The sequence below is a fragment of the Corvus brachyrhynchos genome, unplaced genomic scaffold, assembly GCF_000691975.1.
Source record: "Corvus brachyrhynchos isolate BGI_N302 unplaced genomic scaffold, ASM69197v1 scaffold48, whole genome shotgun sequence".
NCBI classification, from domain to species: Eukaryota; Metazoa; Chordata; class Aves; order Passeriformes; family Corvidae; genus Corvus; species Corvus brachyrhynchos.
In genome coordinates this window covers 848,128-865,972 of record NW_008240027.1, presented here as the reverse complement: position 1 = coordinate 865,972, position 17,845 = coordinate 848,128, and the positions used below count along the sequence as shown (strand labels likewise).

Genomic DNA, 17,845 nt, shown 5'->3' with positions numbered 1-17,845 from the left:
AGTTTCCCCCACGTGCCACTTTGCAGCATCTCACTTCATTCTTTGTAAGGTTGAAGTATTTAAACTTGTGGAATTACTATATTTAATTATCAGACTCGATTACTTTAGCTACAGATGCCCTTTACACTTACTAAAAATGTGCTCTCTCAAGAGAACATCTAGAAAGGAATTCGGTGGCATATAGTTTTGTAGGCTAAAAAATATTTAATGGAATAACATTGAGCTGGAAGAGTACTGAACAGTACTTTGTTCTGTTTTCTTCATGAATGTGGCTGAGATTTTTGCCCCAGAATGAATTTGTAAATATCCTGTTGATGGATGGGCTGAACCTTGGCCTCTGCTTATATATGTCGGTACAGCCCTGCAGGTAGAATTTCTCTGGCTGCCTTTTGGAAGCTGTTTTGGTGGAAAGAAAGTTAAAATGAATAATCTGTGAAAGCCCTCTTACAGTGGCAAATTACTTATGCTTGCCAAGGTCACTGTGGTCCTGCTGGCTGTGTCCCATCTGTGTTGTGGGCTCTGCTGTTCTTGCACCTAGACTGAACATGAGGTGGCTCTGGGGAGTTGTATTTGCACTCATTTTTTGACTGCACAAGGCTTAATTCCTGTTTAAAAATAATATATATATTTTATGCATGTGGCCCCAAATGCTGTCCTTTTCACTTCTGTAATATTTTTGTGGCATTTTAATGTTCTCTCTCTCCTGATGCCTTGCAAAACAGCCATGCAGTTGCAGGAGGAAGTGGCTTTATAGCAGGATCAGCAGAACAGCCAGGCACAGTCAGCTCTGATGTGTGGACTAAAATAACTGAAGAAATGGTTTTTTTATTCTGTCATTGTTATGATAAATAATCCCTTTTCACTCTAGCAGCTAAAATACTTATGTGCATTTTATTTAAGTCAATGATGCCCTTTCAAGTCAAAGTTGAGAGGTGACAATTTACAGAATATGTGTTTGGGAAAAGCATTGGAGGGAGTGTTGTGTTTGGTGGTAATAGGTTATACACATTTTGTTCCTCTTCAACTGATCATAGTGCATATTTTATTTATGCCATTTCATAGCAGCATCATCTTCTTGTGAGGGAGAAAAGCTTCACTTTATTTTTACAGCTAAAGCTTGACATAATTCTGCAAAACAGTTTAGAATGAGGGAAGAGACTGTGTGTGTTGAAATAAGTATATATTCCAGAAATTGAATCTATTTTTAGAAATTAAATTTACCCATCCATAAAAGCTTATGAAAGGTCACTGCTGCTGTTGAAGATTGCCTGGCAATTCAGTTGCATCAAATATCAGAAGGAAAATGAGATGCGTGATGCATGGGGTACAGATTGTTTAAACTGCTGCTTTGCCCTGAAAAAAGGACACCACCTGAAAGGATGCGAAGGAAGTGTTTTACAATTTACTTGGGGATTCAGGTGACCTGGCTTCATTGGAACAAGAGCAGAACAGTTTTGAAAGAAAGCTTGAAATCTAAAAAGAGCCAGTGACTCCCTGAAGTGCAGTCTTGTGCACCCCTCTCTTCCTTTTTCTCTGTTGCCTGAGAAATAGGTTTGCTTCTTCCTTCACTCACAGGAGCAGGTACACGCTGTGACACTGCTGGAGCAAAGGGAGATGTCTCCAGTGAGGGGAGAAGGAATCTAGGTTCTCTGAGCCCTTGATAACCCCCAGTTTTTAAATCCATCAAATCTATCACATGATAAATTACCAAATGGATAGGATGGTTCCTCTGTGCTCAGAGGTTTTTTCTAGTTATTTTAATTTTCAGTTAAATTGATTAAATAGCATGAAATTCTGTATTTCTGCTTTACTCTCCTGTTTCGATCAATAGGTCTGGATGGTCCTAGTTTAAATACAGCAGATAAGGCTGTGGGAGAAAGTAATCCTGCTTTTTCTGAAAATAAAGTAGTAATGTTACTGCTGAAAGATCTTCCTATTTATCTTGGTTTCTCTGGCATTTTTCAAAATGCCAGCTATTTCCACAAAACTCAGCCTCTAAATCTGTCTGTGCTAATTCTTGTAATTGTCCACAAAACTACAAACCATCCTGTCACTGTAGGGTAACCAAATAACAGCAGCCTCAGTCTTCTCCGTCCTACAAAGTCATTTGTCAAAAAGATTGCCTTCCAGCCGCGCTCGGTGGAGGAGGTGGCGCAGGAGGCACAGGGCAGGAGGAGGAATTGCAGCAGGGAGTGGTGGGGAAGAGACCTGCATCTCCTGCTCCCCATCCCAAACTGCTTGGGAGGCGTGGGGGGAGTTCAGCACGGTTTGGGTTGCTGCAGCCAGGAAGCGCTGGATTGCTGGCAGTGCTGGTAGCAGAGCTCGGGTGTTGGGTGCCCTTGGTGCAGTGCTCAGCCAAAAACCTGGCGTTTTCCAACAGTGTTCTTCCATAGTCTCCCCAGGGCCACTGAGCCTGCTGGACACTGCCTGCAGCCTCCTGTCCCGGGGAAGAAATGGGATGTTGAGTGAGGCTGGGTGGTAAGGAGAAGGGTGTACAAGAGAGATCAGGGCAAGGCACAGGAGGAGCTTGGATGCTCTGCAAGGAAGATTTGGAAGGTTGGGGTGTTGGAAGATACTGGGAGTAGCTGAATATGTTGGACTGCAGCAAGGAGGGATTTGAATTTTTGAGTGTCTTGTATGCCCCTTTTTTCCTTTTCTTGAAAATTCACATTACCAGGTACAAGGTGCAGATTTGGGATGTAGCTTATAGCTCCTTTGGAAATTGAGGTGACTGCTTGTTCTCTTTTATGGTAGCTCACAGTCAGAGAAGGGTCATCTGCTCTGGCTGCTGCTCCCCAAGACAAAGCCTTGGATGAGAAACTTTAAAGGTGCCACAGACGTGGAAAGCCTCAACTAAGTGTGCTCCTGTTGTGCTCTTTAGGACCCTCTGTCAGTGTAACCCTTTTGACTCTGTAGTGCTTGTTAACAAACCCTCCTGCACCCTTTGTGCCTGCAGTGATGCTGCTGCTCAGCAGACCTTTCAGTGCTGCATTTGAAGGTTCAGCTTTGGTTCTGCTGCTTTCAGCAGGCACCAGAGTGTCTTTGCCTCTTAATTTCTTGCATCTTCTCTTAATCGCAATTTCTCTTTTTACTGCTTCAGTTTTGCCAGTGAGTCCTTTTCATTCTATGGAGCCAGAGCAATTATTTCTCTTAGCCTTGCTCTTGATACAGCCAAGAGTGTTTCTAGGTTATTATCTATGGGTGTCTTTCCTGAAATGATGGGATAGACCATTGTACCTGCAATTATAATTAATCTCTGTAAAATGGCATCGAATCGCTCAACAGTAAAGTGCATTGTCACTCCCCTCCATCCCCCAGCCAAGGGCTTAGGGAAGAGAAAGGACAAAGCAGTGCAAGCATCAGATATGAAAGTATTCCAGATCCTGATCTTCAGCCTCTGGACCAGAGGGCTTTTGTGTTCGCTTGTTGTGACAAAGCATGCAGCTTTCACAGGAGGGTGTCTCAAATCTGGTTTTGCAGAAAATGAGGGCACAGATGAGGGTCTGGAAGTGGCTGTGGGGAAACGTCTCTTTCTGCCATAGCCTGTTCACTGGTGCTAAGCAGATTTTACTTCTAGTTCTGGATGTGCCTTAAACAAGTGATACTGTGCTTATTTACATGTGTGAGGCTTTTGAGCAGTTGTGTTAAAGCACTTCCAGTCTGACTAGTGGCATAAGGGGCAGCAAGTGAGGGAAGGGTTGTCCCCATTTTAAACTGGATTTCAGGCAGAAAAAAGCCAAGTGACTGACTCCAAAGATCATACAAGAAATCCTGTATCTCAGAGAATGTCAAGCAAAGACAAAGCAAAGTCTCTGTATTAAGGTCACCAAGAAGTCTGGTGTTTTTTGAATGTCACACAAACCTTTTGAAAGCTGCCCAGGGAGTCACTTAACACTGACTGCACCTTAGCTGCTTGTGATTGGAGACATGTCCCAGGGACTGCAGGTGGTGTGGGTGGGTGGCTTGGTGGTTCTTGGGTGCCTGTGCTGCCACGCAGTGCACCCTGGTTCAAGGCTCCTGGGTGGTTTCCCATTCTCCAGGTGAGGAGCAGGAGATGCAGAGCAAGGTGACACATCTCAGAGAAGGTTGGTATCTGCAAGATGAGTTGCTTGGTTGTTGCTTAGATGTGTCCAGGGCAGGATGGCTCTGCTGGCAGAGCACATCATTCCAGGAAAGGATGGTGCAGTTTCTCTTATGAGAAGACTGGAGTTAAATTTTACAAGGAGGCTTCTAGAAACGGACTTGATGTTTGAGAAGTCCAGGATTAGTACAGGAGCTGAAGGTTTCTCTCCCAGGGAGCAGCAGCAAAGTGGTTAAGTGTCAGTGTTCAAATGGCTGCTGTTCCTTGTACCGTAAGACAAACGGGATGCGTTCATGCCTCTGGGTGCCTTTGCTGTGGGCTCTGGCTTGGAAAGGCCAGACTGCTTCAATTTATGTTCTGAAGAGTCTCGAGGTTAGAAATTCTTCAGAAAGTTTTCTATATGGGAAAACACGTAGGAAATCAATAGGGAAGATAATTACTTGAACTTGGAGATATTTTCTGTGCACCTGAAAAAAATGTGCTTTGCCATGGAAGATATGAAATGCTGAACCTCTTCTGATGCTGCAGTGGTGTTGGGAGAGAGTGGTGCAGCCTCTGGAGATGGCTGTTTATTATGAAGAGAAGCCCTTATACAGACTAATGTTCAATGTCAGATGAGAAATGTCCTATTAAATGTTTTTCAGTTAGTATATATGTATTTATAGAAACTAATATCTGAGGCCAGCAAGCCATAAAATGAATTGTGTAATATTTTATTATCTTCCTTGCAAATTTGACTGCAGAACTCCTAAATGATCTTATGCAGTGAAATCCAAAACCATGGTTCGACCTTCAGCTGTTGTACAAGTGGACAAACATTTTAATGCTGAGAAATGCCTGGGTCAAACAGTAGTTTGATGTTCTCCAGCTCATTATTTGAATTCTTTGTGGTGGCTAGGATTCCATACTTTTTTCTTTTTCAATGCTCTGTTTCATTACAGGGTGCTAACACTGCCGTGAGCAAAGGAATGGGAAAAAAAAAATCATTTTTAAGTGTGAATATAAAGAATTAATGCCGCGTCCTCACCCAGCACTTCGCGGTTTGCAGTGATAAAATGGGAGCTGGTTTTTGCTCCCATTTTAACTTGCACAGCATAAGGAGCTTCTGGTGTGATGGAGGGTCAGGGTGGGCGATCTCCTCCTTTGATAGCTCACACGCAGGAAAACATCCCGTCCTCAGCACTAACTGAATAATAGCTTGAAAGCAGGATGGCACACTCTAACCGATCGATTTGTCATTGGCTGACCTCGGAGGGAAGATGAAAAAGATTCAAAAGCAGATAAATAATTGACATTACTAGCCTTGAGTCCATTCAGCTCTGCAACCTTTTCTCCTTGATATTAAAGACGGCTGAGTTGCTTTTGGCAGCTTCTTTCTTTGGCTCAGGCTCCCCTGCAGCCTGAATGTTTGATTGCGAGAGGAAATAAAAACTAGACCTGAGCAGCAATAGGTGTTCACATGTGCTGCGAGTGGAGGGTTGGGAGTGTGAGCAGCCTCTCCTTCCTCTGCCTGCTTGCAGGGCCCACGAGAGCAGAGAGCCTTCTGTAAGTAGAACTGTGTGTGTGTGTGTGTGTGTGTATATATATATATATATGTATGTAAAATGTCAGGCACTCATTGCTCTGGGAAGTAGTGTTTTTTGCATATCCCAATACTTTTCATCCTCCCTGTAATGTGGCATTTGGTTAACGAATGTGCCGGAGTGAGAAACCCAAAGGAAACTCCTGGCTGTTTTCCCAGGAACTTTATTCATTTTGCTTCTCTCAGTTTTGAGGAACAGGTAAGATCCCTACCCTCATTCCAGAGAGTCTCCTAAGTATTTTTTTAAACTGTTATTCCTAAAGTATGTTAAACTGTAGGTGCCTGAATTCTTACAGAACCCTCTCAAGGTAAGGCATTTGCAGAGTGGGGAGTGAAGAGTCTGCTTTTCCAAATGCCTCAGCACCAAACCAAGCTGTAGGTGAAAGCACTGTGTGATTATCCCTGGTGTCCCCTCAGGCCTGGATTGAGCTTTGTTACATAAAAGCCAAGCGGTGCCATCCATGTGTGTTCTGGCCCTGGATCCATCGGAGGGGTGTTCAGGACCAGCAGGGAAGTGATGGAAATGCTGCACCCCATCAGGAGGTTGTGGGCTGTCGCACAGAATGATTTCTACCCCAATATCCCTCTTCCTTTCAGCCCCCGAAGATTTCTCTGCTCCCCATGTCTGCTTGAGCCTTTGTACTGTGTGCCTGAGCTTGCCTCCATTGATGCAAATGTTTTATCTAACCTCTATTTCATATTTCTTTCCCTGAATTTTCCACCTCCTCTCTCCAGCCTTCTCTGTAAATGTTAGATTTAAAAGGTTATGGACAAACACATAAGTTATAAAGAAATTGCCAAAAACCTTAAAATCTAGAATCTTTAGAGTTTGTCTGCTATTATGCAGAGAAGATTGTGGAAGCAAATATTAGTCATTAACATAATTTTCTGTGTTGAGTCAACATCTATTTTTAGGTGTGGAGCGCATAAAGACAACTCTTTGACACATAAAGCACATAGACATCCATTTGACATCATCTGTGTTCAGTCTGAGACTCGGGAAGAGGGAAAGACGGTTGCTGAATGTATTGCATTCGTGATGGGAACCCCCCCACTTCCTTCCTAGACACATTTTAAGACATAATGCAGGAGAGTACTGATCTGTTTATATTGAAATAAATCAAAATGAAGCGCAGAATATTCAGCTTGGCTTCCAATGCTTTTTCAGATGTACTGCAAAGTAATTCATGATCTGTGCTGAATATTTGTCATTAGGCTTCATCCAGGAAGTGTTTTTATGATGTTAAATGTGTATCCTAAATGTATATATTATTTTAAAAGTGCAGAAGGCTTTTTATGCACCTATTACAATTATAAATCTGATTCATAGGTAGAAGAGCAGTTAAGAGGATTGAATTAGTAATTTTCCAACAGCACACATGCAGTGCCACAGCTAGATTTTCTTGTTTGCTTGGTCATAATATTTTATGGTCTGATTCTGGGCTTTATAATGCAAGGGAACTTCTCGTGATAAATTGCAGATCCGACAATGAGTGTCAGTATACAGCTCCCTGAGCAGATGTTCATTTTGTCTAATTTCACCAGTACTTTACTGTTCATCCAGAACAGATCTTGCCAGCTCAGGATGCAAACACAAAGAGAGAGAGCACAAAAGATCACTCCGCAAATAACCTGCTCTGTTTCAGACACTCGGGAGGGGGAAAAGAAAAACATGCAGGAGCTTGGGAGTGCAAGGTTGGCTACAGCAAATCATCCACACACCCACACCCATGGGGGCAAATTTACAGCGCCATGTGTGGGAAGTTGCATGTTAATCTACCTCTGAACAATAGTTATTTTATGACTGCACTTCAAGAACCCTTGTGTCTGTTTTAAGGTCTCTGTAGCTCTTCCTTTGTTCTTCCAGCCTTTCCTGGCTCTGCTGGTTTTTCAGAACAGGTCCTGTCTGAACTGCAGGGCGATGTCTTGTGGAAGAACAGAACATTATCTGTCCAAAATGCCGAGGGTGGCTCTAGCTCACTAACACTGCTTTCCTTTTCTCTCCGTAGGTGTCATATGCCCGTCCAAGTTCAGCATCCATCCGGGATGCAAACTTGTATGTCAGCGGCCTTCCCAAAACCATGACCCAGAAAGAATTAGAGCAGTTATTCTCACAATATGGGCGCATCATCACCTCACGGATTCTGGTTGATCAAGTCACAGGTTAAAAGAAAACTTTTCTTGATAATGTGCATGTTTCTCTGGAAATGGCAAAACTGCAAATGTCTGCAGCTGGGGTTTTTTGACTTTTACTGTAAAATGCCATACCTGGTTCCTTTTAAATGTAACTGGAGGTATACCTGCTGCCTCTTTAAAGAGGGAATATTAAAATACAGAATGTGGTTTACTTAAAATCATTGTTAAATACAGTAGGGGCTGATTTTGGAGATGTCAGGTTGGGAAGAGGATTTTTCTTTACAGGACTTTTCTTAATTTGCAAACCACCTATTGTGTGAAGTCAAACCTAACATTCAGCTCATGCTCATCACATAGATGAGGCTGTTCCTACGAATATTCATCTCTTCACATGTTTTTACTTCCCAGGGGTTTCTCGAGGTGTGGGATTTATCCGTTTTGATAAGAGAATAGAGGCAGAAGAAGCCATAAAGGGACTAAATGGCCAGAAGCCTAGTGGTGCTACAGAACCAATTACTGTGAAGTTTGCCAATAATCCCAGCCAGAAAACAAGCCAGGCACTCCTTTCACAGCTGTATCAGTCTCCCAACAGACGCTACCCTGGACCACTTCACCACCAGGCTCAGAGATTCAGGTAATTACCTGGAAAAGAACTGAAGTTCCACCAGCAATGACAATGTGGGGCAGGTGCTGTGCAGGAAAATATGCTTTAGTTGCGTAGGCTGACCTGATTTTCTTTGTAAAATTAAATATTCTTTCCTGGAGAATGAGGAGGAAAATCTGCTGACAGCAGTAGTCATGTTGTATTTACTAAAACAGCTGAAGTACTGTACAATCAGATCTCATGAAGGCTGAAAAAGGGAGGACAGAGTAGAGTTACACTGATAATCAAATGAGCAGTGACTATCCTGTTCTTTCTCTCTTTTTGGGTAATGCTTTTATTTTCTGCTATATTACTGCAGTTTTGATGCAGCTTAGACTTTGATGTTAATGACAGTGGATTGGTAGCAGGAAAAAAGCTGAGTCTGTCCCAGTCAGCAGGAGTATCATTAAATTTATTAGCCTGAGCTATCTGCTCTTAGTATAAAGAGCCCTTGTATTAGGCTTTGGTGTGAGTCTTCAGATGCTTTTGGGGATGTTTTATGCTTTGCATTCTGAATGTACTGTTTCCATCTGATGCATAAGGCAGAGTTAGCAATATGTGATGTTCCTATTACTTTTATACTTAATAGTTCTCAAGGAGCCCAGCTTTCAAATAAAGTCTGCCTTCAAGAAAGAAAACTTGGACATATTTGCATAACTGCGTTGCACGCTGGCTTTAGAGAATTATTCAAAAGTAATTTTAGTTTGTCAGTGATGAAAAGTGCTAATGAATTAAAGATCATAAAAAGTCAGTCATTGGATACATTAAATTTACACTTGTTTTTGTGTCTTTGGCACGCAGCTGTGTCCATTGAGGTTATCACTGAATCATTCCATGGATAGAAGGACTTTATTGTGGTGCCATGGAAAGCAGATGATTATATTCTGCAAAATTTGGTGGTCAGTTTAGATTGACATATCATGAAGGATTAATACTAAATACATGTAATAAAATGGGGAGAACGTATTGTGTTAAAGCAGATAGTCAAGAATTCTTCCCGTTCCAGCAGTTTTGGACTTGACATTTTATTTCTGACTTAACGGTGGATATCAGGTGAGCAGTTGAATTACAAAAAACAAGTTGAATTATAAACAAAAAGTCAAATCCTAAGTGGATATTTTTTAAAACCAAACTCTGGAGGTTAAGGTTTCCTCTAAGACTGTAGACAAGTTTAAAAAAGGCTTTTAAATGCTCTGGTGGAAATTTAAGCACAACCTCAGACTTAACAAAGCAGGCTGGGAGTTGTTAGGCTCCTTAGATGTGTGGGAAACTTGTTGAACGTTTCTTCTTTGAAAATGGAACGCTATTAATAATAGTTCCATTGAGCGATCTTGCCATCTGTGAGACATTAACCCAAAGACCCTCCTTCTCTTTTCAGGCTGGACAATTTGCTTAATATGGCCTATGGCGTAAAGAGGTAATTAGAATTCCACAGATTGCCAGATGTCCGTGTTGGCACAGATTGGTGCTACAATTTATTTTTTTTTTTTTAATTCACTAACTTTATTTTTTTTATTCCTTCTTTTCTTCCACCAGCATGTCAAATTCTTTTTAAGTTTGGACTTCAGTTGGTTTTGTTACTTTAAAGGCCTCACGCACAAGTTCTGTGGGGCTTTTCAACCTTTTTTTATTTACAGGTGGGCTTCTCAAATGGTTTAGGTGCCACAGCTACAAGCATTCAAATTACAGTTGCTCTGCTAAGTGGTGCTTTTTCCAGAATCAAAACTATTAACTTGATTTTTTTTTTTTAACAAATCTCTCATGTGATAGTGGAAAATTTAAGTCAAAATCAGAATTAGGCTGCTGTTATCTAAATCTGTTCCTCCCACATCTGGCATTGTAAGTTTGACTTGAAAATACAGCTGTGTGCACCTCAATCAGCCCAAAGTTTCTTTTGTTACAGGTTTAATACTTTGAATTTTTTTTTCAGTCCTTGAAATTAATTTTTTTGTTTGTTTAAAATAGCTGTGTGTTTGTATGTGCACGCATGTGTGAAAGCTCAGCTGATTTGTCAACATTTCTGCTGTTCCATGAGTATGTTTGATCTGATAGCTAAAATGAGATGTGTTGTTAGTGTTTCTTTTAATGGCAACATCAGTATAAGCGACCCTTGCAGCAAAACAGAGGTGTTGTCTTATTCCTGGTGTTACCCTAAGATGTCCAAATTAAGACGAGAAAGTACTACTTAATCTTCTGAAATGGTCTACTCACCACAAGTGAAAATTATTTGAGCTTTTTCTTTTTGAAGCTCATCCTCTAAAAAGGTATGGTAAGTATCTCTTTACACTAGCTAGTAGCAAGACAGTAATGTGGGGTTTAACTCCTAGGTAATTCAGTACAGATCTGAAATCTTAAGAGTACTCACAAGAGCAATAGTCAGAACTCTTCCCAGAAGCACCAGTGCTGGTGCAATGGGCACATTGGTTATGTCGGAATATCCTTAGTGGTGGTGGGAATATGGTGAGTCAGAACCCCCTGCCTGATTTTATCACACAGCCCTTCTCTGTTCTCCCACCTTTTTTGTTCCTTGAAAGCTTGTCAGAAACATGGAAAAATTCCTGGTCGAGTGTCTGTCACGTGCAAGTCAATGTCAGAAGGATGGGTTTGTTCTGGGAGGTTTCCCTGGGTTTTTGCTGCTGCTTCCCTGGAATTGGATTGGTGTGTGGTGCAGGATAGGCTGAGTCTGAACAGAGGGGAAGAGCAATTTCCTGCCTTTATAGGTTATACATCGGCTTTCTCAATATTGTCTGCAGTGTTACTGTAAGAACACAGCAGTGTTTACAGTCATTTTGCAGGCATCTTAAATTAGTTCTTATCTCCTCTCAGCAAACCTTGGCAGTTGTACCTGCACTAGCAAATCCTGAATTTATAGGCACAAGGTCACAAAAAATACCGCACTGATAATTTCTGAAGCTGCTTCTGAAACATGAGATTGGCTCTCCCTGTGCTAACTGTGTGGTACTGATGGAAAATGAGACATGCTGATGTGGAAAAAGGTTTTATTGAGGCTAGTTTCAGATCACTTGTTAGTAGCAAAGCTCCTTATGCGATAGGCGATCTTGTATTTATGTCAATACGCTTGCACCAGTTTTGTGCGTGTTTTGTTGGATTTACAGCAGCTGCTGTGCTCATGGCACATAAATAGTTGAAAGCTGCAGAGCTCCTAAAGGTTTCCAGGGAAAAGCTGCTCTCCAGTGAACTGTAGGAAACTTTAACCCTTTACATTGGTGCAGCATTTCTTTAAAATGCAAAGCCTGATAATGCATTGTGACATGCCCAGCTTTGCAATGTACAGGTTTTACAGCATCCTTAGAGTGTGGTGTATCCCTTATTGTTGTATTTCACATTACATTTAAGCATTCCAGAAAAGCAGTGTTTGCTGCCTTATACCTGTTACTGGCACAGTCGGCACTGGCCAGCAATGGGCTTGAAGTCCCATCTTCCAGATTTCAAAATGAGCTGAAGCTGTTGGCTTGTACAAGCCCTGGCTGTGCCTTATTTCCAATCCTTACTTCTACCTGTGGTGGAAGGAGCAGTAGAAATCGGCTGTGGCCAGCCTTTCTGTGCTGTAATGTTGTGATAATGTCACTGGTTTCACTGTGCGGGAGAAAAACTAAAATATGTTGAGATGGGGATTTGCAAAAGTGAAGTTGAGTTGGAAAATTGCCACGTATTTTTAATAAACTGTCTGCAAACCTTCCTGAGGATCTGATGCTGTGAGCATTTGTGAACTGCTCATTTACAGTGTAGCTACACCCCAGTGATGATCCTCAGCTTAAGATATATATTCCAAGTGTCTTCTTTTTCCCGGAATATACATAAAAAGTGCCATCAGGCATCAACAGAACAGTGAGCAACCATCAAGTGTGCAGTTTCCTTTATGGTTATTTAATATACACCGCATAATATTGTGCGGATTGCTAAATGTGTGTGGAAATTATTAGAAGTGTAAGAAGTTTTGAAGAGCACAAGAGCTCACTCAGCACCAGAGTCCCTCCCTCTGCTCCCTCAATCATCGCTCAGAAAATCCTGAGGAATTATTCTGTTCTGGTATTAAAACTCATCATATTGAAGGTACATGTGAAACTGGATTTTTAAGACATTTCCTCTGTGCAGTTGTTATTTTAAAACATATCCCAAAGTGTAGCTTCAGAAGGCATGTCAATTTTTTTCCACACTGATGAAAGGAAAATTATGTTGATCCTGAGGGCTGATACTGCTTAACATCTTCATTAATAACCTGAGTCATGGGCTGTGCTGCGCCCTCCTTGCATTAGCGGGTGACAGTAAATTGGTGAGGAGCAGGGGCTGTTGGCTGCTGCTGGCCCTGGCTGCCACTGGGGAGACCTTGGAAAGCTGCAGGAACACGCTGAAATTCGGGAAAGGCAAATGTGGAGTTTAGCCCCTGACTGCTGCCTTCAGTTGCCTACAAGGGGCTTCAGAAAGAAGGTGAAGCTGAGCTTTTTGCAGAGGTCAAACGCGAGAGGACAAGAGTCAGCAGGGACAGGCTGCAGCAGGGGAAATTCGACTTGAGGATAAGGGAAACTCATTCACAGTGAGGATGGAGCCCTGGAGCAGAGGCTGTGGGAGCAGAGTTCCTGTCCTTGGAGATTTCCTAAGCTTCCCCTCTGCAGGGTCATGAGCAGCAGATCTCATTTGAGAAGTTTGTCTTGCTTGGAGCAGGAGGCTGATCAGATGATCTCCACAGATCCTGCCCAGCCTTTTTTATCTCTCGATGGTTCTGTGTTTGTAAACACCTGGCTTTATCTGCTCTCTTTGGATGTTCGAGGTAAAGTCCCAAAGGACAACGAGGGAGAAATGTTAGGGTGCTCTGTTGAAATCTGGGAGTTAGTCCCTTTCTGAAGAACCTAAAGCCTGTCATGGAAATGACGCCTCACAGTATGAAGGTATCAGTTGACATGCTCATTAATTGTATTTATGTTCTACTTACTCTGCAATTGCTTCATAAATTTTCTTTGATATGTGGCTGGCTCTAGGACTTTTTATTACCTGGATTTTTTTTCCCCAGCGTATGTCAATTAAGGACCATGTTAGGAGAAATAAAATCTACCACTTAGAGCCATCTCTCTAATAGTATTTTTAGCTGAAGAAGCTACTGTTATAGCTGAATTCTGACAAAGGCATTTCTTATTAAACTTTAAAATAGGTCTTGAAGTTTGCTTGGGTTTTTTCACTGCAGACTAGTAGGAGATGAAGGATTAGATCTCTGTTGTCCTGAAACTTATTTCGGTGCTGGGAATAAGGGGCAAATTTCTACAGGCCCTTTTTACGTGAGCTGTTGTTTATCACAGCATGTGCAGGCCCTCCCTGACTCAGATTGTCCTCAAGCATTTCTTTCCTGAGGGCTTTGTACACGTCTGAGCAGGGCTTATACTTGGAGGAAGTTGCATTTATGCCCAGATTTGGCAATTTTATTTAGTACAGCTCCCCTCCACTTGGGTAGGAGTTAGAGAGCAAGGGTGGCTCTGTGGCCCTCTTCCAGGGACAGGATCCAGAACCTTCAGTACCACTGGCTTATTTACTTTAAATTCTTGGATCCCTATAGCTTGTGCCAAGAGATTTATTTAGAATAGACCCCTCTTTTTGCTCGGTAGGTTTTCTCCGATCACAATTGATGGTATGACGAGCCTTGTGGGAATGAATATCCCTGGTCACACCGGGACTGGATGGTGCATCTTCGTCTACAACTTGTCTCCCGACTCGGATGAGAGCGTGCTGTGGCAATTGTTTGGTCCCTTTGGAGCGGTCAATAATGTCAAGGTGATCCGTGATTTCAACACCAACAAGTGCAAGGGATTTGGCTTTGTCACCATGACCAACTACGACGAAGCTGCCATGGCGATTGCCAGCCTTAATGGATACCGTTTAGGAGACAGAGTATTGCAAGTTTCCTTTAAAACCAATAAAACCCACAAATCCTGAATTTCATATCCTTACTTACTAAAATATATATATATAAATATATATACGAACAAAACAAAACAAAAAAAAAAACTCTTCAAGGCTTATATTCAACCATGGACTTTATAAGCCAGTGTTGCCTAAGTATTAAAACATTGGATATCCTGTGAGGAACAGGAAAGGATTTTATAATGCTTAGAAAAAAAAAAAACCTTTGATGCATTGAATGTTCTTTCATAGCTGTCGTTGTTGAATATAATATACATAGATAACAATGTGCAGGGATTTTTACCCGGCCAGCTAGTTTTACTACCTTCCTTGAAGGTGGGTCTTTTTAAGATGACCATTCACTCATTTGAAAAAATAATAAAACAAAAAACAATTTTTACGAACTAATGGGATTAAAAGCGAGGAAAAAAAAAAATTTTTGTTTTCTTTTCTGTTTTTTCAAAACATTGATTGAATCAGATTGGTAAACCCCCCACACAAATTAAAGAGGAACAATAAAAATTGCAAAAAGAAGAACATAATTTTGCAACTTTTTTTATTTTTCCTTTTTTCTTTTGTATCATGTGAACTAAACAGTCTTCTGTTAGGGAATGGGGTAACGGGGGATACCTGATGACATAACAATTTAAATAACATTAACAATGTTGCCAAAGAGGTGGTCTCTTTGCTGAAAATGGGTTTCAAGAAAAATCTATTTTTATAAAATATAAAGAATTTTTACAAGAGAATCTGGATTTGAGAAAAAATATTTTGACTGGCTAATTTAGGGGAAATTGACAACTTTGTCATGTTCATACTGCACTGGTAACTTTTTAGAGATCAAGATGTGTGTTTTAAACTGGATTAGTAGATTGTTTTTTGAAGGATGGGCTACAAACAGATGATCTTCGTATCTTTTCATAGCATGTAATAAAAATATTAAATACAGTACGGGAGAGTGTTCTTCCCAGGCACGCAGTTACCCACAGTCAAAACCCAAAAGCAAGGAGATGAGTTGCAAGACGGTTTTTCTTTAAGTCATCAGTATGGGATATCAGCAGAACAAAAGTTAAAAAAATTAATTTTTTGATCAAAAACTTCCTTGGTTTGAGCAGTAGGTGCTACAAAATTATTTACATATCTTAGTATCATAGTTAAATGTAATGTGTTTAGAAAAAAATACATTTGCTTTAAATTTGTTAAGAATTTTCAAATTCACTTTATAGCCCAAGCTAATATAATTGGGCTGTGTTGGCACATTTGGAACACTGTTTATGTTGCTTGAAACACTTATTTATTTAATTGCCGATGTGATGCATATGGCCAAAATCAAATATAGCTAGTTTGGCTAGTCTACTTATTTGTTTACTTAAACTATGGGAAGAAGCATATTATTGTGTCATTTTGTTGTGTGTGTATGTGTATATATAATATAAATATATATATATATAAAGTTATTTTTTCTTTTGGTTAATTTATTATAAGTTGTAACACTTTGCTAGTTTTGTTTGTATATGTCTTAAAATGTTTTCTTATGATACTTAAGTGACAGAGGTATCAAGGTAACTTGTGTAGAAATATTGTTTGATATATTGTCATGTTTGTTGTGAATATTTTTTCTTACTGCACAGTAGAAAAGAAAACAACTGGGTCTTTATTTTAATGTAATTCAGATTGGGGAAAACAGAGCTAAGGGAACAAAATGACTGAGGGGGTGCTCTCCCATGTCCAGTGCACTGATCATTTTAGTATGTTTGTGCTTTGTACGGTTATATATTTAAAACAAAAAAGGGTCATGCTCTTCCCTGAGTACTAGAAACAGTTACTCGCTATGCATAATCTAGTTGATAGTTAAATTTGCTATTGCTTTTCTTGTCTTGTTATATAAAATCTTTTCAATACAAGTTTAGTCTTAATGGTAATAAAACGTTATGGTTATTTATAACTTGTGCTTATTTTGTGCATTTTTTCCATGCTATACCCACTAACTGCATGTAGACTAAGTATTGTTTTTTCACACTGAAGAGGCAAACTTTTGTAGTAGACAAATAACTAAAAGCAAAGGCTGCATCATAATTTTATCAGTTTTTTACTTTAACAATGTTAGATTTTAGTTTAAAGGAACACTCATTCAATGTTCAGGGAAACCTTTATACATCATCTGCTATGAATGAGCGCAGTTTGCTGGGAAAGTTTTGATGCATTTGCTAAGCATTAGTGGGGAAGGCATGTCAGAATCTTTTCTCTACGATGTGTTTTACTATCTGAATAATAATAATAATTTAAAAAATCTTTCTTAGGACCAGGCAGTTGTATACTTTAGTTATAATGAATGACTTCATGTTAACCTTGCTAGTTTAGATCATTTCTGAGGGAAAGTATTGTAAATGTTTTTTTCATAACCTTGTTGTGTTTGAATTATTTGTACTTTAATTGTCCAGACAATAAATGAAAGTGTGTAGAATGGCTATGGACTTTCCACCTTTTTAAGTGTGTTCAGATGTTTTAGTATTCCCAGCTGCACCTCAGCCGAGGTAGAGGTTTAGTCTCTGATTCCAGAAGCAAGGTCTTCAAGAGAGAAACGTTCTAGTCAAACCAGATTGAGCATATTCATGATTTGTTTTTCCTTCTGAAGGCCAGAAAGAATCGGCCATTTAATTTAAGCTGTTGAACACCAAATACCAAACTGTAACTTTCATTTATTTGAATGTGGAAGATGCTGAAGGGTTTCTACTATATACAGTATTTTTACACAATGAAAATATTAACTCAGTCAATATCAACACTTTAAAACATAGTGAGCAAATTTCAGTGATAATAACAGTTTTTAAGCCATCATTTAGTTTGACTTTTCTATGAATATGCTATGAATGTCATGCAATATGAAACAGTGTACATATTGTCTGATGTACAACAGTATATATGATCACATTCCAAATTTGATTCTTTTCACCATGTGTTATAACTAGAGTTGATACTTCTTTCAGTTGACTTGTTTGAATCTCATTAATACAAATATTCACTTCATGTTTATGTTCTGTAACATTCACTAATTGAGAATATGTACCTTGTAAAACTGCAGCATTGAATTTCGTAACTGAGATTAGGAAACTCTATCAGAGGGCTGGATGGACTGTGTGGTTCTTCAGCTCCTTCACCTATTAATAAACTCGTGTTTTTGTGAGATTAAGTTACCATGTTGGTTATAATAATTAATTTCAAGCCACAGAATGAGTTTGTTCTTAAATTTACAGCTTGCTTAATTCATCCTTAAATCCACCTCGCCATGCCATAGTAAAAAGCAGAAGTGGTTAATTTGGTCTGGTTAAAGACTTGGCTCTGAAAAACACCATTCCTCCATCTACCTGTATATGTATATGCACATATATTGATTATATACATATATACATACACTTTACAACATTCACCAGCCCATTAAAAAAAAAATGCACTCTCCATTTAAGAAAGTGGTATTTTATAACCAGCCCTATTT

General features: G+C 40.0%; 1 protein-coding gene across 11 annotated transcripts in view; it reads left to right on the top strand.

The window, feature by feature from the left end:
- The window catches only part of ELAVL4 (ELAV like neuron-specific RNA binding protein 4), a 100,801-nt gene extending 83,259 nt beyond the window's left edge, over window positions 1-17,542 (top strand). For 8 of the 11 annotated variants that reach the window (XM_017743567.1, XM_017743569.1, XM_008640752.2 and 5 more), the window contains exons 4-7: window positions 7,673-7,826; window positions 8,208-8,433; window positions 9,821-9,859; window positions 14,058-17,542. In XM_017743567.1, coding sequence (XP_017599056.1) covers window positions 7,673-7,826; window positions 8,208-8,433; window positions 9,821-9,859; window positions 14,058-14,385 — 747 coding nt within the window. In that variant the 3' untranslated portion in view covers window positions 14,386-17,542. The remainder of the gene's footprint in view (window positions 1-7,672; window positions 7,827-8,207; window positions 8,434-9,820; window positions 9,860-14,057) is intronic. The other 3 variants (XM_017743568.1, XM_017743575.1, XM_017743574.1) reach the window with 1 other exon arrangement.
- Window positions 17,543-17,845: the final 303 nt, after the last annotated feature.